We start from the raw sequence: 27,445 nt of genomic DNA, 5'->3' as shown, positions 1-27,445 counted from the left end.
TGCTCCACTGGAAACACGGCTGCGTGCTTCTAATCACCGATCTGTTCCTGAAGAGCAGCAGCACCGGAGAAGCCTTTAGCTTTAGTTTAAGCCTTTAGCTTGCGAAACTGAGGGTTGAAAACAGCTGGTCCCGACCCCGTTCACCGCAGGCTTGCGAGGATCTTTCCTTAGATCCGTATGTAACAAATAAGCTCTACCATTGCGCCGTCCCGTTCCACGGAACCTCTGTGCAGGGGGGCTGGTTTCCTGGAGGAACCCTTTCCCGGTCACACGAAGCGTCCCTTCTCGCTGCGGCGCTTCCTGCTGGCTGACTGCAGGTTAGTGATCCTGGCGAGGCACGTTCGCCTGAGGACGGGAATGCGGCAGCCCAGACACCTCCCTCCTCCTCCTCCTCCTCCTCCTCCTCCTCCTGCTGTGGACTAGTCTCTGCAAATACATACCCCTTAGTTGCAAGAACCCTACCGCCAGACACTGGGGAAATGAGCTTTCGATTCCCCCTTCGGGAATCGCTAATTGTTGGCTTCTTTCCCTTTCTCCTGTAATTAAGTTGCTGCTTTCTGTTGGTTGGCTTTCTCCTTCCAGTCTCCCCCTTTGTATTAACGCGTAATGGTTACATAAGTTAAATAAACCGTGCCTGGTTGGGAAAGGAGGCTGCGTGGGACTCTAGCCCGGTAGTCTAGGGTGCTTTCAGACCCACATCTCTAAAACGGGGGCGTGAGGACGCCTTTTGGTTTACTCTTGACCTGTATTTGCACGGTGGTAGCGCAACTGTTGCGACCCATCCTGGAATGCAACCATGTGGGTCCCGACCCACCTGCTGGAGACCAGTGTTAGCTGGAATAGCATTTACCCCCCCACCCCCAAAACGGAGTACAGCTTGGTCGTGGTTCCTTCTGGCAGCTTTGCACATTACAAAATTCTACATGAACGTTTATTGTGTGGCAGGTTTGTGCAACTACCACATGCATTGATAATTAGTTTGGCAGGGCAATGTGTTCTAAGAGGAATCTAGGCATTAACCTTGACTCAAATTAAGCTCTTAATATGCTGCAGGGGTGATACAGTCATCTCCTTATGTACTTTTTTATTTCCATATTTTTTTAATATGGAAAGAAGAGTCCTGGTGCCTCTGACAGTTCTTGGGCTTGTTCTTTTTATAGTGTCATGATCAAAATCTCAAAAGTAAAAAGTTTGATGTAATTTCAGAATCTGAAGGAGTTGTAAGGTTCTGACATGCTGGCTGTAACCATAAGTGTACTTATTTCAGAGTTACCCATATTGAATCTGGTAGAACTTAACAGCCAATGAAACATGCTTAGGGCTGAAAGTGCTCTATGTAGTATACTGCAATCTGGATTAAGTGGAATGATTGGTACAGGCGTGATGGATGAGTTTTGCCCAATGATTGAATTAGATGACTTTTGTAACCCTTTTGAGCAGGAATGGGGAATCTTCTTGGGAAAGTGGCATGGCTCAGCAGTAGAGCACTGCTTTGCGCACAGAATGTCCCATGTTCACCCCCTGGCATCTCCAGGTAGGACTGAGAATGTCTCTTACCTAAGAACCTTAGAAGCTTCCCACCAGTCCAATGTGGATGGATGAATGGTCTGGCTTGGTATATTTCTGTATCTAACCTCATGCCCAATGACCAAACATAACTCTCTGAGCCTCTCTGTCTGTCCCTTGGGACTCTTCCTGGGCCACACCCCATTGTCTACCACACCTCCTCTCTCCAAATGTTTATCCCTTAAATTAATGTGTCCTTGAACTCTTGGTGGCCTGGATAGAGTATACTGTGTGTGATGGAGAGAGAGATCCCCTTCGCTGCTTTTTGAGTCTGCCCTGTTAAGTTGGGATATACCTGAATAATAGACAATAAGGAGAAATAAGAGGTTGTAAGATATTTCGTGTTTAAAATGAAGAAAAGGTATTTATCTGTCTAAATGTGCTATGGAACTTCTAAGGATTGCAGCATAAACTTTCTAGTTCTCCCCTTTTTCATGGTCTCTTAACTATTTTCGCTCTTTTCCATTAGTTTAAAGGCAATTAGAGTTGATGGTACAAAAATTGGTTTTCTTCAAGCATATCCTGAGGCTGTTGCACAATCTCTCTTCCTAAAGCTTAATGTACAAAGATTTGACAGTGAAATGTCAGTGTGGAGTGTGCACAGAATTCTAAATCAGTGCCAGGCAAGAAATTCTAATTTGGAATTTTATTACCAAACTGACTACCAGTTTAATCTATACTGCATTGATTATTTCCAGATTTGCTGTGCTATGAATGTCTTTGCTGATTTTAACCCCCAGAAGTTTGAGAAGCCTCCGTAAATGTAAATATCATGCAGGGTGGGGGAATAGAGATGGACAATGACAGCTGTTAAGGCAAAAATTATGTTCAAACCTGAGTAGATTAGATCTCTTCCTTAAGGTTTATATCTGCTTCCTATTTGGGAAAATTTGCATCCATTGAATGAGCCATAAATCCAGAGATGTAACTTTTTAAAAAATGTGAGGGGTTGTTTAGGCTGATACGTGTTATTACCTAAAAACTGCTTCTAACCTAGAGAGGTGGGTGAGACACTGTGTGGTATGTAGGGTATTTGTTGTGCACTGTATAAATCCTTACTGCAATCTTGTTTAAAAAGAAGCTTTGAGATCCCAATTGGGGAAATGTATAAAACACTGTAAAGGGTCATCTGTCATGAATGCTTTAGTTGAGATTCCTGCATTGCAGGGGTTGGACTAGATGACCCTATGGGTCCCTTCCAACTCTACAATTCTATGGATTCTCTGACTACATTTGTTCTTTGAAAAACAAAGGTTAATATTGTGCAGTTTTAAAATCTTGAACATCACTATTTTCAAAGCCACCATTCCAAAGTCATTTCTCCTGTGTTCTCATTCATTCTAAGTACCCAATGAATATTGAATGTAAAATAGAAAACCTATGAAGAAAAGCTGCTTTGATAATAATTTGATAACACTGCGTTTTAGATGCCTCAAGTCTACCTAGCAACTGGAAAGGCATCCTTCCAGTGGCGCAATGTGTCAGTGTATCTGGCTCTTAACCAGAAGGTTGGTGGTTCGAGTCCACCCAGGGATGACTGTGGGCAGGATTCCTGAATTGCAGGGGGTTGGACTAGATGACCCTCATAGTCCCCTCTGATTTTATGATATGTCATCATAATGAATAAAAAAGCAGTTAAAATTTGTGAACATTATTATTATTATTTATCAACCCCCACTGGTGTGCATGACACTTTACAAAGGGCCAAAAGTCTTTTTATGGCCAACCTCTGCCTAAAGAATCACTTTGCCAACAGTTTCTTATCCTACAAATATACTGTACACTCGTAGTTTACCCGTGTGTCATTTAGCAAATATATTCAGATGCACATTTTTCCAAAATTGGGACAAATTTATATTTGCCTGTCGGAACCATTTCAAATAAAAGTGTGCTGTGTGGTTATTGGCTTGGGTTTTTCCTCTCCCCTGAGGTCATGAACATAGATTCCATGGACAGGTGCCCAATTCAGTTTTCTCTGCTTCCTGGCTCTAGCACAAAAGAAAGCCGCGACTAAGGGAGGGGAGTGCTTCTTGGTGTTTTTTTTTTGTTTTGGTTTTTTTTTGCTGTGCTTATCTCCACTAGATCCAGGTTCTGTTTTTTCCTTTAAAAATCCCACTCTGAGATGATGCAGCTATATGAGAGTGGGCACAGAAGGCATTTCTAAGGGTCTGTTGGCACATTTCCTCCAGTTTCCTGACGCATTGATTCAGCATCTGCCAACCCTTCAGGCTATAGGTCACAGTCTGCACTGATTAGTCTAAAGCATTGGACCAGAGAATCTCCCTTTCTCCTTCCTCCATCCCTTTCTGTCGATAAAGGTAGTCAACTCACACAAGGGAAGCCACCATGCTAAATAGATCCTTCAGTTGCTTGGTACCATGCTCTGTGGTTAAAGTGTAGTGCTCAACTGGGATGAGTGTGGGAAACGTCAATTAGAATTGATCCAACAGCATTGAAGACAAGAGAGGCCTGGTGTTTTCTGTCACTGCTGTGGTCTAAAGATCAATATGTTCCCACTTTGCGTCCTAAAGGACCTTCAGTGTAGCTCTAACCACTGACTTGTGTCTAGGGCACTTGAATGTAGCAGCAGGAACAGGGCTATGCTTCTTTTCCCCACCCCAACATTGCATCTCTGATTGCATGGGCTTCCCAGTTGTGTAGAGCTTGTGCCAACAGTTCTCTTTCAGACCTCTTTGCTCAACATGTGAAAGTCAGGATGAAGGGAACACAGTGTTGGGGGTTGGGCCAGTAGCACAGTCCCACTCCTGCTGCTACATATGAATGTCCTGTCTATAAGGCACGGCTTTTCTAATTGTGTTTAACAAAATCTATTTAACCACATGATTGTAACAAAACCTCCGAGTCTGGAGCTGAGCATTCAAAGCAAAGATGTATTAGAAGGAATATAGGTTTATTTCACCTTTGTGAGACTGAATTTTAACTGGAAATGGTTTGGCTATAGTGAGGGTTTTTACAGCCAACCTCTGTGACTGATCTTGCTGATGTGAGCCTGTGTAGTCAGAACAATAAAAACATTTTACAATTTGCCATAAACCGCTTCTGTAACTATGAACTGGGCATCCATTGTTGCTCGCCTGGTCGAGACAGAAACTGCTTCCTGGCTCTAGCACAAAGTAAGTACTAAGCAACAGCTCCCAGAACATTTGATCATGTGTTCTTTAAAAACTGGGTTCCGGCACCACTCTAAGAGAACAAGGGTTCATGGTGAGTTCCGGTGCCTCTTTTTCTAGAAAAATTGCACTTTGAGTCCTCAGCACTGGTTGCATTTATGAGACTTCAGTTCTTGGGCTTCCTGCTTCCATGATCCTGTGTAGTGGCCACATACAGACAGGGTTAAAGAGCCAACGCATTTACTATTTCAAAACATTTGAAAATACACCAAAGGCTTAGCCAGAACAACTCTTGAAAATCAGCTGAGACCTTTCAGTTTTGCTGACTTTAGGGTGGTGAAGATTAAGGTATATGATGCAAATATAAGAAACTGGTCCAGCGAGTCCTTTGTAAACAGAGACCAGAGGGCTACTTCTAGTGCCTTGATGTGCACTTCAGAGGGAAGAGCTGTCCGGAGCAACCAAATCGGAAGGAAGGAAGGGCTGCTACATTGTAGAGAATTGTGTGAGTGAGCAAAAGAGCGAGGAGGATGTGGTGAAGCCGAGGACAGCGAGACATGTTTAGCTCTGTGTTGGACTTTTGAGGCTCTCCTGGCAACAGAGCAGAGTCGCTTGCACTCTTTATAAAGACTTGAGGAATGAGATTATCACCCCTCTTTTATTGCCCATTCTGGGTTGCCCAGCCACTGCCACAGTGTTCTTTCTCTTGGCAGATCAAGATGAGCAGGTGACAGCAAAGGTTGCAAGGATTTTAGCTGAAGCAATCAGAATAAGATCCATTATTTGACTATTGATTTAAAACCCTCAAATGTATTTTATATAATTGACTTGATTTCTGTTATTTGTATATCGTATTGTTGTTTTATTGCTATGGCCAATGGCTGATGCAAATAAAGATTCATTCATTCAGAGCGGAGAAGCAAGATCTGTTGGGGTGTTAATTCTGTGAACCCCTCCAACCTCTGTCCAGGTTGTATATATGTGTAAATAAATATTCCAAGGATACCAAACCCTAAGTAACCGCTGGAACCTCTGGCATCTTTCACTGCTTGGAAATCAAGGTGGCATGTAACAGTAAGCCTCCTTTTAGAACAGCTGCATCTGTTGTTGGTTCGTTTTGGGGCCCAATCCAAGGTGCACATGTTGGTGTTTAAAGCCCTAAATGTTGTAGGCCCCAAATATATGAAAGACCGCCTTCTTACCTACAGACCCTCTCAAATGTTAAGATCAGCAGAGGGCGCCCTCTAGGTAGTTCTGCTGCCCCATATTTTTTTGGGGGGGGGGAGGGGAAGCAGCCCAGGACAGGGGCTTCTCTGTGGCAACCCATAAGCTGTGGAACTCCCTCTTCACAGAACGTGTCTGACGCCTTCACTGTACAGTTTACACTGAATGCTGAATATGCACCTCTTTACCCTGCCCTTTGACACTTGAGATGCGTATTTTTAGGACCCACCCTATTCTTGTGATTGTCATATCATTTAAACTATTTTTAATGCTGTATTTTAAATGCTTGTGCCCTACCTTGGTACCTTAGGCTTATGGGTGGATAATAAATGAAATAAATAATTAATAAATCTCCATTGTGGTTTATAGCTTTTGATTTATATTTGACTGAATTCTAAATAAGATATTTTGCGTGTTGTTGTTTTTTTGAAAAATCGGTTGTCACCTATCCTTCAAATGAACTCAATATTTATTTTTAGCTAGGATTATAGTTCTGGAGAGAAGGGAGATTATTATTCATTTTCAGATGAATTTATGTGGGTAGGGAAGCAAATGTGGGGGGGTTTGTATCTGGCTGTTAAAAATGTGTGCTGTGAACCATGTTGGATTCTTTTAAAAATATAGAGGCAATTTATAAATACTCAAAATAAGTGTTAGGGTAAAAAGTAAATATGCATTCATCTGAAAAAAATGGTGTACATAGATGTTCTGATGTTATCAGCCCTCTTGGGAAAGAGAAAGAAAGAAATTATTCATTTGAAAATAAATAACATCAAAAGTAAATAATTTTATTAATTAACAAGGGAGTCACTACCATCATAAAAACAACCATAAAACTCCATGTGGAATATTTTGCCTCTAACTTTTCCTCAAACCAGGCCAAGAGATGTGTAGGCTTTCAGTTGGCTAAAGAAAATCCAAAATCTCGATAGAACATGAAAGAGACAGAACAAATGAATTCTATGTAAATCTGAAAGCACTTGCTTTGCCATCCAAAAAACTGAGCACTTCAAAGTAATGATGCCTGTGGGGAAAAAGAAATGGGATGAAATTAGGGAAGTGAAATATATGTTAAGTTAGATAAAAGGAAAAACAATAAAGAGAGCAGATGTAATTTTTGGTGGTGATTGCTATCTTCATCTCCTTTTTTCTCATTTAGGTTAGGCGAAGCGTGTCTTGTTCAGAGGTAAAACTGAATGGGAAAAAAATACCTTTGCCCATTCCAGTTTTTATTGGTCTAAAAGCTGAGAACTTTTCCTCTTAGCTATTACCAGAGGGAAAGGAAAGTAAGGGTTTTGCTGGGTTATAATATAATCTCTCTTAATAACTAAAAAGCAGAAAACTTTCAGCACTTTGGTGTTTTAGGCTCATGAATCTTGCAGGGATGGGGGAACTTTGTCAGGTATTAATTCAGGAAGCCTCAGAGCCTAACTCTGAAACAGAAAGATGTTGTCTTTACAAATACTGTACCTTAATCATTCTCCTGTTTGTGGAAACAAATCAATTATCGTAGGGTAGCTTTGTGGATAGTATTTGGGCCTGAATCTTCATATCCTTTAAAGATGGCTCTGTATCGGGGAGGAGTCCCGTCCCCCCCAATGCTGCAGGGTTTGCTTTTCCTGAATGGGATTTGAAAACCTTAGCAGTTGCAGGTGAAACTAGGTTAGGTAGAAAGTCACTTTGTTGGGGAAATAACTAGGAAGAATGCTGATTTTAACATATACCTTCAGACTTACTCATCTGTCTTGTTAATGAAATGCCTAACAGGCCCTCCAAGTTTAAAAAAACGAGAGAGAAATAAAAAGTACCCAATAGCTTCTATCAGGGCAACTGAGATAAAATTAAAGCAATTTAAAATAATAAATCAAAGAACAGTGATACAAGATTAGCATTATTTAAATTGGAGATGTCAGTGGAATACATGCAAACAATGGAGTATCTGGTTAGAATAAATCCAATAGATATTTTAAAAGGCATCACCCAGGCACCATGGTTTTTCATATGAATACTTTGTGAACCTACTCGGGATGTAAAGGTAAAGGTACCCCTGCCCTTGACAGACTCTAGGGTTGTGTGCTCATCTCACTCTATAGGCCGGGAGCCAGCGCTGTCCGCAGACACTTCCGGGTCACGTGGCCAGCGTGACGAAGCTGCTCTGGCGAGCCAGAGCCGCACACGGAAACGCCGTTTACCTTCCCGCTAGTAGGCGGTCCCTATTTTTCTACTTGCACCCGGGGGTACTTTCGAACTGCTAGGTTGGCAGGCGCTGGGACTGAGCAACGGGAGCGCACCCTGCCACGGGGATTCGAACCACCAACCATGCAATCGGCAAGTCCTAGGCACTGAGGTTTTACCCACAGCGCCACCTGCGTCCCTACTCGGGATGTACATGAGTGCTAATCCCATTTTATCAAATTTGCTAATCTTATAGTAGTAACTGGAAGCTATAGGGGAATGTTTATATGTAGCAGTAGCAACTTAACAATTAAAGTTGCTGGTTTTTCTCCAGCATTCAATATAGCAAAGCCATTAAGTAGCCATAGTTTAGTAGAGAAGGTGGGGACTGTGGCTAGGGAGGGGTGCTGATGTCTGACTGGGTTCTTGGTGTTGGTATCGAACTATTAGTGGTTATGCTTTACTAGACTTATGGCAAAAAATTCAAGGGGTGACCTAGTTATCGCTGGAGAACTTCAAAACACACTTGATTGGTTTCATGTGGAATAAATCAAAGAGGCATTATGAAAATGCTAATTGGCCATTTATATTGCTGAACGCCTGCAAGATAAAATGTCAGACATTCCATAAATTAAGAACTCTATTCAAAATAAAATATTAATATCTTAATAGACATCAGACTTTCCGGGGCAGTTGTGTTTTTCAGATTAATCTATTGAAAATATCAATCTTTTTGTGCTTGACCCAAATCATGGTGTGCCAGTGACTAGCATTAGAGAAGAGGGGTGGGGTGCGGGGAAAGAAAAGTAATTCTGTGATAATACCTTGTATTGTGTGATTTGCTGTTCATGACTCCTGAGCATCACCTGGCTGTAATGTCCACATTTGCTGCCTGCCCTTTGACTTGTTTAAAAATTATTTTTATTTTTATTTTGTCTTTCAACATGAATTAGAAACAGATACAGCTAAAAAAACTAACCAGTTAGTTATAAATAGTAAAAAATAATAGCAACTATTAAATAAGATTCTATATTAAAAGCAGCACTGAATCAAAATAACATAAAACTGTTTGAAAATGCAACAAGAGAAGCAGAAAATAAACATACTTAACTGGCCATTAAAAGACCCTGCTGCAACAGCCAATTAGTGGCCAAAGGCCTGCTCAAACAAAAAAGTCTTTGTCAACGAAAGGAAAGCAGGGAGGGGGCCAGCCTAGCCTTCTGTGGGAGCAACTACCAAGAAGGCCCTCTCTCGTGTCCCCACCAAATGTGTCTGTAAGGGTGGTGGAGCCAAGAGGAAGGCCCCTCACTGAAGATATTGACACCCAGGCAGGCTCATATAGGGATATACCTGTACCTTCAGGTAGCTGAATAGGTGTGGATGACACCTATCAGCCAATCACCCATTCCCACCACCCTTCTGAGTAATACCCCTCCCCACCCTCTCACTATATATAAGGGTCTGGTGACTTCTGTTTCAGTGTATCTGAAGAAGTGTGCATACACACGAAAGCTCATACCCATATCAAACTTAGTTGGTCTCTAAGGTGCTACTGGAAGGATTTTTTTTATTTTGTTTAGATAGGTCTGAAAAATAAGATGCAGTTAGGCATCATCAACCTGGATTGATTTCTTCTCTGTGCTCCTTTCCAGAAATGACCATTTTACTATGGAAGAGTTTTCATCGAATTACTCATGGCAGATTGTTGCCACAAGTGAGTATGTCTCTCCATAGCCATACTCATGGCTTTGAGGAGGAGAAAGTAAAGAAGAAGCTTCAGCAATTTGCAGGTGGATCTGTTGACCTTTCTAAAGAAGATGATGGGATTGGGATACTGACTTTGAACAATTCAAGGTTTATGAATGCGTTTACAGGTATTAGCAATGTGTTGTGGATGGTTTTTGCAATTTGTTATGTACATTTATATTTTCTCTCTCCTCTTTGTATGATGCCCAGAGAGTGATAGCTCTTGGGTGTCTAGTATAGCAAATAAGTGAATGCTTTCTTAATTATTAATACATTTAATAATATGTGTTTGCTTCTTCTTAAGTATGTGCAAAGGCAGAAATGACTCCTTAACACTTGCCTTCAGATGTGATGAGAATTATCTTGCAATCACAGAGATTTTAAATGGGTCGTGTTCTTCACAGGGACTCTGTAATACCACACTGTAGATGTTGAAAAAGCCTTTTGTCACAACAGTTCAGTGAGCCTGAAGCCAGATGCCCCAGTTCTTTTCTCTTTGTTTTATATATCTGCCCAAATGTACTTAATTCTTGGTTTATTTAAATTCATAGCCTGGTCTTTTCCTAAAGCTCCAAGTCCAAAGCAATATTCATAAGGATTTCCAATATAGAAATGCAGGTGGATTAACCAAATTCTGATCTAGAAATTACTACTGAATGCCAGCATGGATAAAAAACCCCAAAATGTCTTGTATTGCTTCTGGAAGTTGCTCTGACATCCTCAGTGTTCCAGAGAAAGGGCATAACAGCTGGACAAGTAGTTTTCTATAGACCTGTGTGCTGTATTTGGCATTAAAGGGGTTAATCACTGCTGACCATGGAGACTGAAATATGACCACAGGGGTGGAGGATTTAGGAAATCATAGGTCAAGTCCTCTCACTGTGAATTACAGCTAGAAACTTACAACAGTGGAGACCCTGGAATACTGATACATTCTCCCATTGGCTGGCGTTTGGCCACTGCACACTTACATTCTTTCAATAGTTTGGATAGGTTACTAATAAATAAATTAATAAAGGATTCAAATCAATAAATATACCATATTGAGAATCCATTAAATCATCGGGGGGGGGGTATTAAAAATGTCAAGCCACAAGTTTACCAAGAGAGACGAAAATTCACTAGAGAAGTGCAAGGAGCATCTACATGTGAGCATGTAGAACAGTGACTTATAATGCTTTTCCTCTGGGAGGTTGTGTGTCTGTGTGTGTGGCCAGCATGATTTTGTGGTTAGTCCTGTCTCTTTTTCTGGTGGTTGTTTTTTTAAAAAAAAGATGTGTAAGCCATTATATCATGCTCTCCCAGCAGCCATTTCATGTTACGTCACACTCCACAGCATTGTTTTGTGAGACTATATGCCCTGCAGCATGTGACTGGCACCCACAGCACTTCCTCAAAATTCCAAATGTGCCCAGTGGCTTAAAAAAAGGTTGGTGGTGACCCCTACCCAGCCATTCCCCTGGAGGGACACTTGGCATTTTCCTTCAACCAGCACTTTCTAAAGTGCGTAGTAAAGAGGTGCAGCCAGGACAGAATCCTGGAGTCCCCAAAGAATAGGAGTTATGTTTTTTAAAAATAGAAAGTATAGATGCTGATAGTATAGCCTTTTCATATAGAATCATATGTCATTATCATTGTTGTTGTTTAGTTGTTTAGTTGTGTCCGACTCTTTGTGACCCCATGGACCAGAGCACGCCAGGCATTCTTGTCTTCCACTGCCTCCCGCAGTTTGGTCAGACTCATGTTTGTAGCTTCGAGAACACTGTCCAACCATCTCGTCCTCTGTTGTCCCCTTCTCCTTGTGCCCTCAATCTTTCCCAACATCAGGGTCTTTTCCAGGGAGTCTTCTCTTCTCATGAGGTGGCCAAAGTATTGGAGCCTCAGCTTCACGACCTGTCCTTCCAGTGAGCACTCAGGGCTAATTTCTTTAAGAACGGATGCGTTTGATCTTCTTGCAGTCCATGGGACTCTCAAGAGTCTCCTCCAGCACCACAATTCAAAAGCATCAATTCTTCGGCGATCAGCCCTCTTCATGGTCCAGCTCTCACTTCCATACATCACTACTGGGAAAACCATGGCTTTAACTATACGGACCTTTGTTGGCAAGGTGATGTCTCTGCTTTTTAAGATGCTGTCTAGGTTTGCCATCGCCTTTCTCCCAAGGAGCAGGCGTCTTTTAATTTCGTGGCTGCTGTCACCATCCGCAGTGATCATGGAGCCCAAAAAAGTAAAATCTCTCACTGCCTCCATTTCTTCCCCTTCTATTTGCCAGGAGGTGATGGGACCAGTGGCCATGATCTTCGTTTTTTTGATGTTGAGCTTCAGACCATATTTTGCGCTCTCCTCTCACCCTCATTAAAAGGTTCTTTAATTCCTCCTCACTTTCTGCCACTATCATAGAACCATATAATTGTGAAGTTTTCAAACTAGTTTTTCTAATAAAATGCATTCTAAAGGTGACCCTCACATGCTCCTTCTTTTGATGGCAGGTGTGATGATGCTAGAGCTACAGGAGAGGGTTGCTGAATTGGAAACCTGGACGGATGGGAAAGGGCTGATTGTCCGTGGTGCAGCAAACACTTTTTGTTCAGGGTCTGATCTGAATGCCGTCAGGGCGCTGTCCAGCCCACAGGTAAGTGATAGTAGAAATCAATTTCTCATGCACTGTTTAATGTTCTGAGCCACTTGTTCCTCAATGAAAGATGACCCTGCAAATCATCATAAGAAAACAATAACAATTATTCTGTTTTGTGTCTGGATGCTGAATGTGCTGTCAGCATTTCAGAAGTGAATGACAAATTGCAAGTAGTACAAGTGTAGGGGTTGTGTCTTTGATTTATTACTCAGAAGTTCCGCACTGGAAATCCTCCAGCTTATTCCATTTCTTCTTTAAAACTTTTTAAAATTTCTCAGGCTATTCAGAGAAATGAGACTGGTTGCAGACAGTAAGATGAGCTTGATTGGTTTCCCAAGCTGTTAAAGTGGATCGGTCTCCTTCACCTGCAGTTCAGTTAATGGGAATGAAATCTATGTGGAGGGAGACTCCTGTTAAAAGGAAGCTATTTAGACTGCATTCCAAATACAGTGGTACCTTGGTTGTCAAACTTAATCCATTCCGGGCTTCCGTTTGACTCCAGGAACCGTTTGAAAACCAAGGCGCAGCTTCCAATTGGCTGCAGAAGCTTCCTGCACTCAATCGGAAGCCGCATCAGATGTTTGGCTTCCAAGAAACATTCGCTAACTGGAACACTCACTTCCGGGTTTGCGGCGTTCGGGAGCCGACTTGTTGAGGAGACAAGCCATTCAACATCCTAGGTACCACTGTACCCACTTATCTGGGAACAAGCTTCATTGAACTGAATGGGACAACTTCTGAGAAGATTTTTGCAAGGTTTATTTTATTCCTCAGGCAGCAATCCTATGCACACTTGGAAGTAAGTCCCATACTGGGATGGGTTTCTGAGTAAACCTGCATAGGATGAGGCAGAAATTCCCAGTATCAAGCTGGTTGTTGTTCTTGGCCACAGAGGATATTTGTCCATTTTATTCCCTGCAATCACATCTCACTCATTGCAAGAATTCAGCCACAGCCTTTGTTTAAATAATGGCAGGATTAATACTAGGTTTTAAAAAAGGACTTGGATCCATAAAGCGACGTAGGACAACTAAAAGCTGTCATTAGTGCTGAGTAACCTGTCCAGTGCTGTAACATGTCAATTCACAGCGGTTTTCAAGCCAGCGTTGAAAAGTGCTCTCACTTTCCTCAGGGCGAAATGAAATGACTGGCTTTGTTTATTGTTACAGCAAGAATAAAAGACAGTGCTCTCCTAACTGATTGCTGTATGTTTCTATCCTTTGGAAATCTCATTTCCAAAATGTGAGAAATAAAATAAATTTACTCCTTGGTGTGAGTCATAAACTTGTGCAATTACTGTGACCCAAATTTGGTTCAATAAAATTGTTTCCTGGGTTTGTTGGCATGGACCACACATTGTATATTCCTCACAGTATGAAACAGGGAGGTCTGACTTGATTTGCTTAAAACACTTTCTCAGTAGCAGACTTAGCTCAGTTTTTTCAGGGTTTTTTTTTTAAAGTATTTGTTAAATTCCATTCTCTGAAAGCATGTCAGACTTCCCAAATCACTTTGGTAATTAGCTGTATAAAGTTATCTCACATTCTATGTCCCATTGATCACAACAGGAGAGCTAAGCATGTGCTGTAATCTCTCCTTTTTGAAATTCCTTTCACTTGGCTGAATTCCCTGATATCCAGCATTAGTCATTTTGAAATCAGTGGCTTTAAGCCTACTCTGAATATGACAAATGTTGCATATCACCCTCTGTTTAACTACAGTGAGAGGTTCTTTTGCTTTCTGGTATCTGAATCATAGGAGGGTTGTTTCTAAATAATGGCTCAGAACTCCCAGTGTCTTTCAAGAACCTTGAGTGTGAGTTTTCAGACTATATCTTGCCTGGCAGTAATTTATTTTCACCCTTGCTTGATGTTTCTCACTGCACATTTTGAAAATAATTACAGTAAGTCCTACATTCTGGGGATTGCACCTAAAGCCAAAATGCATATAGTCAAAAACACGTTGGGTACAATGGCAAGAAAAGTCTTTTCTTCCCAGATGCCTGCCTCCTTTCTTCCCTTCTTTAAATTGTTTAAAAATAAATAAATTGCCAAGTGCTTAAAGCTCACAAGTTAAATGTGTGTGAGTTGCAGGCTTATTGTACAGCATATTACAGGGTCGCAAACAGGTTTTGTTGTTGGGGAATGGTGTTGCCCTGTGGGTGTTGAGAAAATACGAAAAATGTCACTGGTCTTTTCCAGCAGTGGTGAAAAGGCCATCCCTCTGATGACTTGGCTACTTGGCATTGGTTAGCTTAACACAGCATTGCAGCAAAAAGGACTGGGGAGAAGCAAAGTTCTTCTCTGGGAGTTCACATGTTTGTGTGGTCTCAGTAACCCATAGTTTAACTTATTGTGCGGTGCAGAGCAGCTAAATGTTAACTGGAAATCTTCTCTGAAAGAACTACCCAAACCACTGAATATGTCTTTCTGTAGCAGCCAGTTTTGTCAGAGGAGAATGTTTGATATGTAAGATATGGCCATGAGTGGCTACCTACTAGTCACAACGGCTATATATGCAGCCTCCTTTCACCTGCCTATGGACTTTCTAGAGGAATCTGATTGGCCACCATGGGAAATAGGATGTTGAACCAGATAGGTGCTTTTGGTCTTATTCATTAAGGGCTCCTCTTCAATCTACTAGGCTCATTTAACTGAAGCCAAGAGCCAAAGCCTTTTCAGTCTCTGCCTTCCATGGCATTTAATTAATAAGATATTAATAATGGCCTGCACTCACCAGTCCGCCTTCTGGTTGCCATTCAAGAGTTAGCACCAGCTGACAGTCTTACTTTGTAGAAGCAGAAATGCTCTGAGATCATTAATGTGGCTTTGTTTTGAAACTTTTCACTATGAATAGTTCCTCTTCCCCCCCCTTCCCTTCCATAAACACAGGCATCTTTGTATTCATCAACATTTTAGACTTCTCTTCTGGCCTGCTTTGTGCACTGCTCAGGGTGTTTTTTAAGTTAAATAGTGAGATCACTGCTTAGGGTGGAAAATGTCTTTGTTCTTCAGCTTTATTCAATCCTATTTCATTTATGAATGGAATTTGTATTCCTAATTATATTATTGATATATAGGGTTTGCTATCTGCCTTTCACCCTGAGCTGTCTTGCAGTGTCTTACAACAGTTAAAAAGTGAATGCAAGCCAACAACAATACCATGTCAAAACTGCAATAAAATTGAGAGAGAGAGAGAGAGAGAGAGAGAGAGAGAGAGAGAGAGAGAGATGTACAGCCACTCAGGCTATCTTTAGGTAGATGAAGAAGAGAACAAAAATATGTGCCAAATAGATAGAAATAAAAACAGAAAAGGCTGAGGGTCTCAAATTCATTTTTTAAAAATGTTTTGCAAAATAAAAAGCCTCTGTATTGTAAAAGCTAGGAATTGGCATCTAGAGACTGCAGAGTCCCTATTTCAGCCACTAAGCAGTGTACAAAATAACAAATGCAATATGCTTATATAACAAACAGCCTGAGAAACTACAAGATAATACAAGATAACAAAAAGAAAAACGCCCAAAGCAAAAACACAGCAGCACATTTTGAATTGTCTTTAGTCAGGAGCCCCTTCCCTCTTCAGCCTCTCCCTTGCCAAGGCACACCCTGACCCAAAATGCAACACTCGCCTCACTGTTCACCATCCCACCCAAATTCTGTACTACATCTGCATAAATCATATAATACGCACTAATTTAATATCGCCCAACCCATACTACATCTTCACCAGCACACACAAGCACACCATTAACCCAGTCACTCCCACTTGGTCACCAAACACTTTCTCCAGTCAGTCATTCCACTGGGGCCTGACAATGTGGACAACGGGCTTGTAGCAATGCTGACTTGCCCTCTTAACCCGCTTGGATGGGAGGAAATAGTGGGTGGTCCAGCAAGTGGTTAATGCATCGTTATGTGGCAGGGTGGTGCTGCAACCACTCCTAATAAAGCCTGCCCTGGATCCAATGGCAGGCAACACCTTCCACCTAAATGCAAAGACCTCTTTTATTGGGAAAGTGCTTAGTACAGATGTTCTTGGATGAAACCAATTATTCTAGCCCTTACCAGTTTTGGTAGAACCTGGTTTTGCAGCCCAGTTGACCTTGCTAGCCCTGATGGATGACCATCGGAGAAGGTCAAGTGACTCTTGCTTTATCTTTCAGCAGCATTTGAGACCATCAACTATAGATTCCTCCTGAATTAGCTCTGTAGGTTAGTAGTTGCAGATGCTATTCTGCACTGGTTCTGTACTTACCTGCAGGGCTAGTTCCATAGAGTAGCATTGGATGACTATGTGTCTAAGGAACATGAGAAGAGCTCGCTGGATCATGCCAGTGAGCCATCTCATTTAGCATCCTGATCTCACAGTGGCCAACAGGATAGATTCCTGTGGGAAACCTGTAAACAGGACCCGAGCACCAGAGTTCTGGCAGTTATGCTGTGGAATGTCCCAGTGCTTATTTTGTCTCCAGTGCTATTTAGCATCTTTATGGAGCCATTGGTAGCAGTCAGTAGCTGATTTGGAGCACAATGTCTTTGGTACAGTTTAGAGTACAGAACCTAGGCAAAACGTTTAGGAAATTTATTATATGTAAGCTCAGTTGGAATCAGTAGAACATTCCAGAGCAGCTATTCCCTTTGGGCATTTGTGTACCTCAGGATAATTTTAACTGTTTTCCTCCTTCTTTATAGGATGGGATGGACATGTGTATGTTCATGCAAAACACCTTAACCAGACTCATGAGGTTAGTGTGTTTTGTCTGATTAACTTTTAAAATGTTCAACAACTTGAATTGTAGCCATAGCAAAAAAATAAATAAATCCAAAAGTGGCATTTCATGTTTGCATGTTGCATAATTTGTAAGCCTGGAGAATGTTGGAAACTAAAACGTTGGTTCTTATAAGCAGATGACATTTACAACTCTTGAAGTTTTCCGAAATGACAACAAAGCCTTTGGTGGTAGGGGCAGGGACATATCACCCCCTGAAAGTTCTGCCTCAATTTCTAGAAAGTGTTGAAGTCATCTCTTAAAAGTTGGCAAGCAGTATGTCCACAACCTACATAGGGGTATGGAAGCAACATGTGCAGAGGAGGAGACTGTTAGTTTAATCCACCATCTGTTCCCCACCCCCACAAAGGTTTCTCTCTCTCCAGCATTTCTTAAGGCTCTCTTAGTAACTGGGAAGCCGTATTTCTCATGCCGCTATTGTTTTGGATTATTTCTGACCTTCAGTTTTATGAGGGCTTTTTTTGTAGAATGACCTAAGGACTTCCAGATGAGAAACAAAAGTCCATCCTTCTCTGACATTTAATCCTGTTCCCCATTGTTTCAGACGTTTCTATAACAGAATGCAGACTTACTGCTGCATAGAAGAATCACTGCCCAAGGTCACACGAGAAAAAGGTGACAGAGGGTGAAAGACCGTGAGGCAAACTTGTGGGAGAGGGAGCTTAGGAAATGAATTCCCCAAAATTCGTAGCCAGTAACCTCTCAGTCCCCAGTTCTTCACAACACATTTGAAGGAATAGTCTTATAACTGAGTTTCATTATCAGCTCATGTCAATGTTGGGGGCTGTAGCTTTCATATACTATTTCTAATTTTGGCCTCTTGAGAGCTCAAAACCACACTAGCCACATACAGTGGTACCTCGGGTTAAGTACTTAATTTGTTCCAGAGGTCCGTGCTTAACCTGAAACTGTTCTTAACCTGAAGCACCACTTTAGCTAATGGGGACTCCCGCTGCTGCTGCGCTGCTGGAGCACGATTTCTGTTCTCAACCTGAAGCAAAGTTCTTAACCTGAAGCACTATTTCTGGGTTAGTGGAGTCTGTAACCTGAAGCGTATGTAACCTGAAGCATATGAAACCTGAGGTACCACTGTATTAGCTTTTGAGTTGTTCTTCTAAATGTGTCATACAGAATAAAAAAGATTAGAAAATTTAACAGAATGTCTGACTCTGGTTATGTGAAACTTATTTATATATGCAGAGATAAGGTAGCTTTCTGGGGGGCGGGGTGTCATGACAGGGCACCATAAATGGACAAAACTAAACAGGTGCCAGTCCTCCATAAAGTCTGAAAAACATAAAAGCTTACAATTCCCCCCACCACCCAGCAGTCTTCACAATGTGTGCGCACTTTAATGCTTATTTTCACCTTTTTTAAAATAAATAAAAAATATTAAAACGTAATTTTATTAATCTAGATTTTCAAGATAGCCTACAAAAGAGAACCGTAAAACAAATATGAAGCAGATCTCTGCTCTTTTTTTGGGGGGGTATTTTTACTGTTTCTATGATAATTGCTTTTGTTTCCGATGTTTATGTGTCATGCTTACGTTCCAAGACAAACCATTGTTTGTCTTGGTTTGGAATAGCATGCCTTTGGATCATTTAACCCTTTGACTGTAGTTGTAATTTTGAATGGTTTCTTTCTTGCTCCCCGTTTTGTGTAGGCTACCTCTGATTACAGTTGCCTTAGTCCAAGGGAAGGCTCTGGGAGGAGGAGCAGAACTCACCACTGCATGTGACTTCAGGTAGGGTTAAATGCATCTCTGAGCAGACTTGGGACCCTGTTCAGACATTCTTTACACATTTGGATTGTTCCCAGGGAAAGAGTGGCAGATAAAATCTCATCTACTTCATTCTCCTAGCACTTTTCTTTCATGCTGCCGTAGCATTTTAGTATCGTGGTTTTTTTTTTAAACAATCCTTTGTGCTGTTTGCTCTTGGCTTTAAATAGAATAGATTGCCTTGAGTGTATGTTGATAGAATGGCAATTTAACAATTTTTTATAAATAAAAGGGAATATTTTAAGGGGAACGCCTACACCCATTTGAGTGTTTTGTCCTATGTTGTGAAAATGTTGGATTACAAGGAATCTTTTTAACTTCCACAATAAGAGAACTGGTTACATAAGAACATGAGAAGAGATCAGGCCAAAGTCCCACCTAGCCCATCATCCTGTTCCCTCAGGGGCTTTCCAAATGCCTATGGGAAGCCCGAAAGAGGACATGAGTACAACAGACCTCTGCCCGCTCATTATTCCCACCTACCACTATACAGAGGGATACTGCAGTGGAACATAACCATTTTGACTAGAAGCCATTAATAGCCATATCCTCCTTGAATTTCTCTAATTCTCTTTTAAAACCATCTGAATGGGTGGCCATCACTACTTCCTGTGGCTTAGTCAAGCAATTTCACTACCCCCTTTCTTTATATTTGAACAGCTCATTTTGGAGAAAAGCCTGAGAACAAAATGCCTGTCTCTTTAATGGCATAGATTCCCAATTACATAGTAACTTTTCTGTAGCATTGCAAGCTGAAACGCCCCACCCCCCCACCCCGGATTCTGTCTACCTGAAGTAATTAGGAAATCTCTCCCTGCTGTCACCTTTTTACTTCCTCCTTCCTAGCTTGTTGAGAAGTATCAACCTTTCATCCTTTTAGGCATCCCTTGTCAAGTCCCCATGTGCCTGTAGTGATTGTCTGAGTGCACATAGCCATACCTGAATAGAGAATTGTATCTACAGGGTTTAAAAAAACCTGGTCATCTCCTCAACATCATGGGTAATCCTTGCTCTGTTGTCTAGTGTGGGTTGTTTAGACAGTAAACTGTTTGCTTTTCTGCTTACGCTATCTTACCTGTTCTCTCTCTCCTCTCCTTATACCTTCATCTCTTACTTTAATAAAAAAACTTCTTCATTTGAAACCTGGGGGTGAGGTGCTGACTGAATACTTCTGACAACCCAGGGGTCTTCCCCCTGCATGTCAGACTGCTCTTTCAGACTGCATGCATTGGTGGAAAGCAGGGGAGGGCGAAACAGGCTGACCTGAACAGCCAGTTTGGTACAGTAGTTAAAGCATTGGACTAGGCTTTGGGAGATCAGGGTTCAAATCCCCACTCGGCCATTAAGCTCACTGGGCGACCTTGGGCCAGTCACTGTTTTTCAGCCTAGCTTACCACATAGTTTTGTTGCTAGGATAAAATGACAAGCGGGGAGAACTTCTCCCTTGGGGAGAAAGTGGGATAGACACTTACTAAATAAATAACAAACTCACTCATTGGTGACAGGAGAGTTAGCCAGTGGTTGTCCCCAGTGCCATTTTTCTAGAACACTTGTTCTCTTAGAATGGCAATGGCGCCCACCTGAGAGGTGCCAGAACTGAGTTCCGGCAAGTTCTGGCTGAAAAAAGCCCTAGTTGTCCCCTCCCAGGTGGTGAATTAACCTGTAACTCTTGGGAGTTCCTTTTTCTGGTAGCTGGGGTGGCAGGTGGAAGTGGAAGTGTCACAGGCTGGTTTTGCTCTCCAGGTGGCTGGGCATTCACCATGCTCATGTGCTGCTGGAGGATGAGCTAATGTTACAGGCATGCCAGAAGAATGCCGGCCATTTGGAGTTCAGGCCCAGTTAGCTTGGCCACTGGTCAGGGGTACTGGGTGTTCATAGAATTGTAGAGTTGGAAGGTACCCCAAGGGTCATGTAGTCCAACCCCCTGCAATGCAGGAATCTCAACTAAAGCACCCATAACCCATGGATCACTTCCTCTACCTGCCATCCTCCTTTTGTGTTCGATTCTTGTGCTAATGTCAGCTCCTTGTGTCTGAATCTATGTAATTAGGCAGTTGACATAAAATAATTTGGCCTCATACTACGATCAGGTTGTATGGCATGGAAAAAGAAGTTGAAGAGCTCTGTGCAGAAACAAATTTTCAACTTCTTTTAAGGGGGGGGGAAGCATCAATTAAAAATAGCTTTGCATTTAGCCACACAGTTTAGATATTACTGTATAATTACAAGCATGAAATACTGTATAATTACAAGCTGGCCTGAGGTGGGAAACTTCAGTTTGATATCTCATGTTTAATGCTTCTGCTAACTGATGATATGGCTTTAACTTCAATCACTTTCGAACTCCACCCAGTGCTACTAGCAATGATATAGAAAGGGGGGGGGCGGAGAATAGGGCATTAACATAGGTCTGATTACTACATTACATGGCTGGCTTTTCTGCGGCTCTGTCTCACAGTGCTCTGGTAAGGGAAGAATAAAGAAATCCGAGGAAGATAGGGAGAAACTTGCTGGCACACCCTCTATGTGAACGAAGCCCTCAGGTCCCCCTTCTCTGTTGCAGTTCAAGGGAGATGCAGAGCTGGGAAGCAGAAGTTTGTAAGCTGGAGGTCACTTCCACTGATCACCCTGTTCTGGGAGAAGGTGACCTTTGAACTGGACTAGAAAATAAAATGCTGAGCAGGTTTTTATCCTGAATAACCTACACTTACCTTGTCTGGATAAATGGAGGAGGCACAGCCTAGACCTTTATAGACACTTTAGGTCAGAAGGTCAGCAGTTTGAATCTGTGCGACAGAGTGAGCTCCTGTTGCTCTGTCCCAGTTTCTGCCAACCTAGCAGTTCCAAAGCACACCATTGCAAGTAGATAAATAGGTACCGCTACAGCAGGAAGTTAAACAGTGTCCCGTTGTGCCAGAAGCGGTTTAGTCATGCTGGCTGCATGACCCGGAAAGTTGTCTGTGGACAAATGCCGGCTCCCTCGGCCTGAAAGCGAGATGAGTGCCGTAACCCCATAGTCGCCTTTGACTGGATTTAGCCGTCCAGGGGTCCTTTACCTTTACCTATGATATTCTTGAAGCAGACTCTACATCAGTAAAGTCCTCCCCCACCCCCACTCCAGTCAGTCTAGAATACTGCCAGAGGTGTCTGGGATTTGTAACTCTTGATACTTCAACAGGCCTGAAAATGTGGGAGAGCTTATCTCTACACATCTCCTAACTAGACACTTACCGTATTTTTCGTTCTATAGGACGCACATTTCCCCATCCAAAAATTAAGGGGAAATGTGTGTGCGTCCTATAGAGCGAATGCAGGCTGCGCCGCTAAGCCCAAAGCCAGAACAGGAAGACGGAGCACTGCGGAGCGCTCCGTCTTGCTGCTCTAGCTTGGGGACGGCTGCGTGCAAACCTCTGCAGGGCAGCGGGGTGCCTTCACCCCGCTGTCCTGCAGAAGCTAGCAAGGCTGTTCCCAAGCCAGAACAGCGAGACGGAGGGCTCCGTTTCGCTGCTCTAGCTTGGGGACGGCTGCGCGCAAACCTCTGCAGGGCAGCGGGGCGCTGCGCTCCAAAGGCTTCAGGGATCTTTGAGGCTGGCGGTGGGGGAAAGCAGCACTTCCCTCCACCTCCAGCCCCACAAGCTCTGGGGAATGTACCTTGAACGCACCTTGTTTTAGAGGGGGAGAACAAGAAAAAAAATTCTCCCCCTGTTCTCCCCCTCCTATGGTCCGGTGCGTCCTATGGTCCGGTGCGTCCAATGGAGCAAAAAATACGGTATGTTGAATTTTATATTTGCAAAGCAATTTGTACATGGGCAGAATACACACAGCTTTGTTGTGTGCATAAGTGATACCAAAGTAGATTCTGAGATATGTGGCTCCATCATACTCCCCTCCTCTCCTCACTCCCCCTGCTTGCCCGTGAATAAAGCTTTGGAGCTATGGCAGATCAAATTCTTGCATTTTCTAGGTTGCTTCTCCTTCTCTTCTAGGAAAACTGTAAAAATCATTAGTATTCCAGACCATGCCACTTGAATCACAAGTCATATCATTAGAGAGGAACACACAGGCGTTGTTATGGTCTTTTTATTTCTTCTTTTTAAATCCAGAGCAGCGGTCCAGTAAACAAGATGGTTTTAATGCGAAATGAAGTTTCCTCTGTTCACAGTTCTCCTTTCTTACAAATATATGGCCTAAATTTCACACCGAGCATTCACATATGAGCTCTTCTTGAGAAATGTAAGCTGACAAAACACTGCTGCGAGCTTGGTGCAGTGTGTTCATGTGAGCCAATGATGTGCTCACAGAAATAAGGTGCAGGCTAAGAAGCAGAGGGATCGCTTTATGCATGAAGTGTGAGGGATACTCATTGTTAATCTTCCATTGGTCAGCTGAGTTCATGATATCTGCAGTGACCTGCAAAAGTCAGACCGGCCTTTTAAATCATTTGCATTTTAAACACGTTTTTAGAGCTGCAAGCCGTGGAGGCTGTCCTGTTAAGAAAAATGGGCATGACTCCACCTAACTCAGTCTGCCTGACCTCAGCCTGTCTCAGATCTACCCGTAGAAGGTGGGGATTCAGCCTGGCTCCCTTTGCATTCAAAGCATGGGCTCCACTCCTGAGCCACAGCCCTTCCCTTAGGTTTAATTTGGTTGTGTGCTGGTCAATTTCCATCCTGCTTCAAACAATGTGTCTGATAGCTCAGTTGGCTAGAGCATGGTGCTGATAAGGCCAAGGTTGCAGCTTCAATCCCTGTATGAGACAACTGCATATTCTGGCATTGCAGGGGGTTGGACTAACCTGTGGGTCCCCAGATGTTGTTGGACTACAACTCCCATAATCCCTGACGGAGCCTTGCTAGCTAGGGGTGATGGGAGTTGTAGTTCAACATCTGGGGACCCACAGGTTGAGAAGAGCTGGACTAGATGATCCTCAGAGTCCCTTCCAGCTCTACAATTCTATGTATATAGCCCAGAGTTGCCATTTTCCCAGCAGCATGGACCACAGTGTTTTGGATTATTGTCTAGTTGCTGGTGTTTTTTTCTGTTTGTTACCTATTAATAGCAATAATCCAGACAAATCTCTCCATATTTGAAAGCAGATTCAAGCAGATACATATTAAACAGGGCACTCTCCAGACAACCTTAAAAGTCCATGTTCAGTGCAGAAGATTATTTGTCTGCATGACTGAGTTCTGTGTAGCGCACGTGATAATATTGGCTTATGTCCACATAATGTTCTTCCTGTGTAGGCCTGAGAGGGAAGCATGGAGAATGGTGGCAGCAGCTGCTTCTTCTCTCAAAAATTATGCCTTCCATGTTCAGGTTGTTACAGCATACATTCCTTTAATCTTTTTTTCCTGTTAAAATCAGTGGGAGAAACTCAGAGTTCTGCCTACCCAGCAAATAAAACCAATGTGTGTATTGTTGCTCCTCCAGAAGCTCTCAGTCTGCATATTGTCTCTGTCTTCTGCATAATCCGGATCTCAGCCTCCTTCTTCCTTCTTCATAACCGCCACCCCTGCTGCTCACTTTCTTCTTCCCCTCCGTTATCCACCCCTCATTCCTTCCTGCTTCCTGACCTATGTGTGACTGTCTCTCTTTCTCCCCCCTGATATCCGCTCTGACTGTGCCAAGGTTTTATCACCACAACGACAGTACGCAATAAGGTAAGTCCATAGATGTTGTGGAAGACGTGAGCTGCGAAGGCCAGCGGGTGCTGCTGAGCAATTTACTGTGGCAAGCCTGTTCAAGTCTCTGGCCCTATTCCAGCAAAGTACAGAAGGAAGAGACCAGAGGCCTGCCTGGTCTCGCATCCTGTTCTCTCAGTGGCCAACCAGATGCCTGCAGGAATCCCTCAAGCAAGACACGAGTGCAGCATCAGCTCTTCCTAATTGTTCTCCCCAGCGACTGGTAGTGAGAGGCACACCGCCACTGATTTTGGAGCTAATATATAGTCATCACGGGCAGGAGTCTTTGATAGTCTTGTCCTCCATTAATCTGTATAAGGCCCTTTTAAAGCTGTCCAAGTTGGTGGCGACCACTATGTTGTGGGGTAGCGAATCCTATAGTTACCTGTGTGCTGGGTGGAGCACTTCCTTTTGTCTGCCCTGAAACCTGTAACATTCGGCTTCCTGAGGTGTCCCTGAGTATTGTGCGAGAGAAAAAACGTCTACCTTCCTTCTGCACACCATGCATAATTTTGCACATATCATTTTCTCTCTCCCTTATTTGCCCTATTCCCCCCCCCCAAAAAAAGGGGTCGTGGATGTTGTGACCTTTCCTCATAGGGGAGTTACTTCAGCCCCTTTATCATTTTGCTTGCCCTTTTCCAATTCAGCTAGTAACTGCACTAGTTTTCCTCTGCAAAGTGGCATTAACCTCAGCTTCTCTCTCTTATTTTTAAAGCACAATAAAGAGCATTCACATGAGACGCAAAAAAAGGCAAGGTCCTGACCATTATAGGAATTGCCATCTCTCTCTCTCTCTCTTTTACTGAACTATAGAACAAAATCTCGTTTTTCTCTGTTGATTTCCCCATCACTTCTTGATTCTCGTGCTGCCTGGATTCTTCACTAACATGTGAATATTTTGAATAAATCTACAGACTTGGACTAGGGCTTTGAAGAAATCTACAGACTAGGACTAGGGCTGACAATTTGTGCATATTTACTTGGGAGTAAGCCCCATTTAGCATATTTGACATTCCTTTTTAAAAAAAAATAAAAATGGGACCAATGGAATCCTGATGACCACAAAAGTTTGTTTAGCTATGAAAGCCCAGCAAAACATGGGCTGCTTCATGGCAAAACAATCCCTCCCAGTCTTGCCATCTGATTTCAGCCCCATGCCCATAGGGTTTTATGTGTGTTCATTAAGAGCTTTAAAGACTGTCTAGGCAAATCTAGGGACGTGGGTGGTGCTGTGGGTAAAACCTCAGTGCCTAGGACTTGCCTATCGTATGGTCGGCGGTTCGAATCCCTGTGAAGGGGTGAGCTCCCGTCGTTCGGTCCCAGCTCCTGCCCTCCTAGCAGTTCGAAAGCACCCCTAAGTGCAAGTAGATAAATAGGTACCGCTTTATAGCGGGAAGGTAAACGGCGTTTCTGTGCGCTGCGCTGGCTCGCCAGAGCAGCTTCGTCACGCTGGCCACATGACCCAGAAGTGTCTTCGAACAGTGCTGGCTCCCGGCCTCTTAAGCAAGATGAGCACGCAACCCCAGAGTCGGTCACGACTGGCCCATACGGGCAGGGGTACCTTTACCTAAGAAAATGTAGTATAAACACTGACAACTGGAAAGCAGTGGCCTGCGAGTGCTCCAGTTGGAGAACAGCCTTTACCAAAGGTGTCATGGACTTTGAAGACACTCGAACTCAAGGGAGAAACGTGCTAAGAGGAAGGCATACTTGGCAAATCCACACCGTGATCAACTCCCGCCCCTGAACCAATGTCCACACTGTGGAAGGACGTGTGGGTCCAGAATTGGCCTCCAGTCACTTACAGACTCATGGTTAAAACCATGTTTATGGAAGACAATCTTACTCGGCTACGAGTGATTGCCAAAGAAGAAGATATGTGTTCATTGCAACTCCTCAGACTGAAGTCGATGAAAATGAGCATAGGTTGTCCTTAAACAACCCCTGACCCATGCTGAGGTGGTAATAAGAATCTGTCCTTGCATATTTCTGATCTGAAAGGTAATATTCAACCTAATAGAAAAGTGCTGGCTTCTCATTTTGGATTAAAGGTTGTTGTCTTCCCTTTCAAAGTGATCCATTTGTTTTGCCTTACTTTGGATTCAGTCTCTGCAAATTGCTTGCTTGATGTAGCATTAGCCTGCCTAACGTTAGAAAACACTTACAGTCTGCATCTTGCCATCCGAAATTGTGCTTTGCATAGGAATGAGGCAGAGAGAACTGAGATGGCTTGACTGCTAAGCTTCAGTATAAATTAACAACTGAATACTTGTTTCTCACTGACAGGTTAATGACCCCGGAGAGCGAAATTAGATTTGTCCACAAGCATATGGGCTTAGTACCAGGCTGGGGAGGAGCTGCCAGGCTCGTACAAATCCTTGGCAGCAGCCCTGCCCTCAAGTTGCTGAGTGGTGCTGTAAAAGTGGATCCAGAGACCGCCCTTCGTATTGGCCTGGTAGAAGCCGCGTTGTCCTCGTCTGATGAACTTGAGTCACTGGAAGAAACACGTACATGGCTCAGACCATACACAAAGGGCCCTCCTGCAGTAATTCAGGCTGTGAAGAAAGTGGTTTCTGCAGGACGAGAGCTGCAGTTAGAAGCTGCCTTGATGACCGAAAAAGAGATTTTTGGAACTGTTTGGGGTGGGCCTGCCAATTTACAGGCTTTGGCTCAGAGAACAAAACATAAATAAATGACACACAAAAGAAA

The 27,445-nt window shown here is 43.0% G+C and overlaps 1 protein-coding gene across 4 annotated transcripts; it reads left to right on the top strand.

The window, feature by feature from the left end:
• Positions 1–27,445, top strand: ECHDC1 (ethylmalonyl-CoA decarboxylase 1). 4 transcript variants are annotated; one of them, XM_081187789.1, is made up of 6 exons: positions 1–175; positions 9,749–9,970; positions 12,332–12,474; positions 17,169–17,221; positions 18,933–19,013; positions 27,023–27,445. In XM_081187789.1, exons 2-6 carry the CDS (start codon positions 9,751–9,753, stop codon positions 27,426–27,428), a joined length of 903 nt encoding a protein of 300 aa, XP_081043915.1. In that variant the 5' UTR covers positions 1–175; positions 9,749–9,750; the 3' UTR covers positions 27,429–27,445. The 4 variants fall into 4 exon arrangements, with proteins under 4 accessions (XP_081043915.1, XP_081043912.1, XP_081043914.1 ...); XM_081187786.1 differs by lacking the exon at positions 1–175 and adding an exon at positions 183–317; XM_081187788.1 differs by lacking the exon at positions 1–175 and adding an exon at positions 340–538.

The sequence above is a fragment of the Podarcis bocagei genome (genome assembly GCF_964188305.1).
Source record: "Podarcis bocagei genome assembly, chromosome: 3".
NCBI lineage: Eukaryota > Metazoa > Chordata > Lepidosauria > Squamata > Lacertidae > Podarcis > Podarcis bocagei.
Note: the sequence above shows the minus strand (reverse complement) of the source record. Positions and strands in the feature narration are given on the sequence as shown.

Bases quoted from the DNA above. Each gene is read 5' to 3' on its own strand.
- ECHDC1 (XM_081187789.1), top strand. From the start codon at position 9,751: ATGACCATTTTACTATGGAAGAGTTTTCATCGAATTACTCATGGCAGA. The intron at 12,475-17,168 runs GTAAGTGATAGT...CCTTCTTTATAG, and splicing joins GGGCGCTGTCCAGCCCACAG to GATGGGATGGACATGTGTAT. The intron at 19,014-27,022 runs GTAGGGTTAAAT...TCTCACTGACAG, and splicing joins ACCACTGCATGTGACTTCAG to GTTAATGACCCCGGAGAGCG.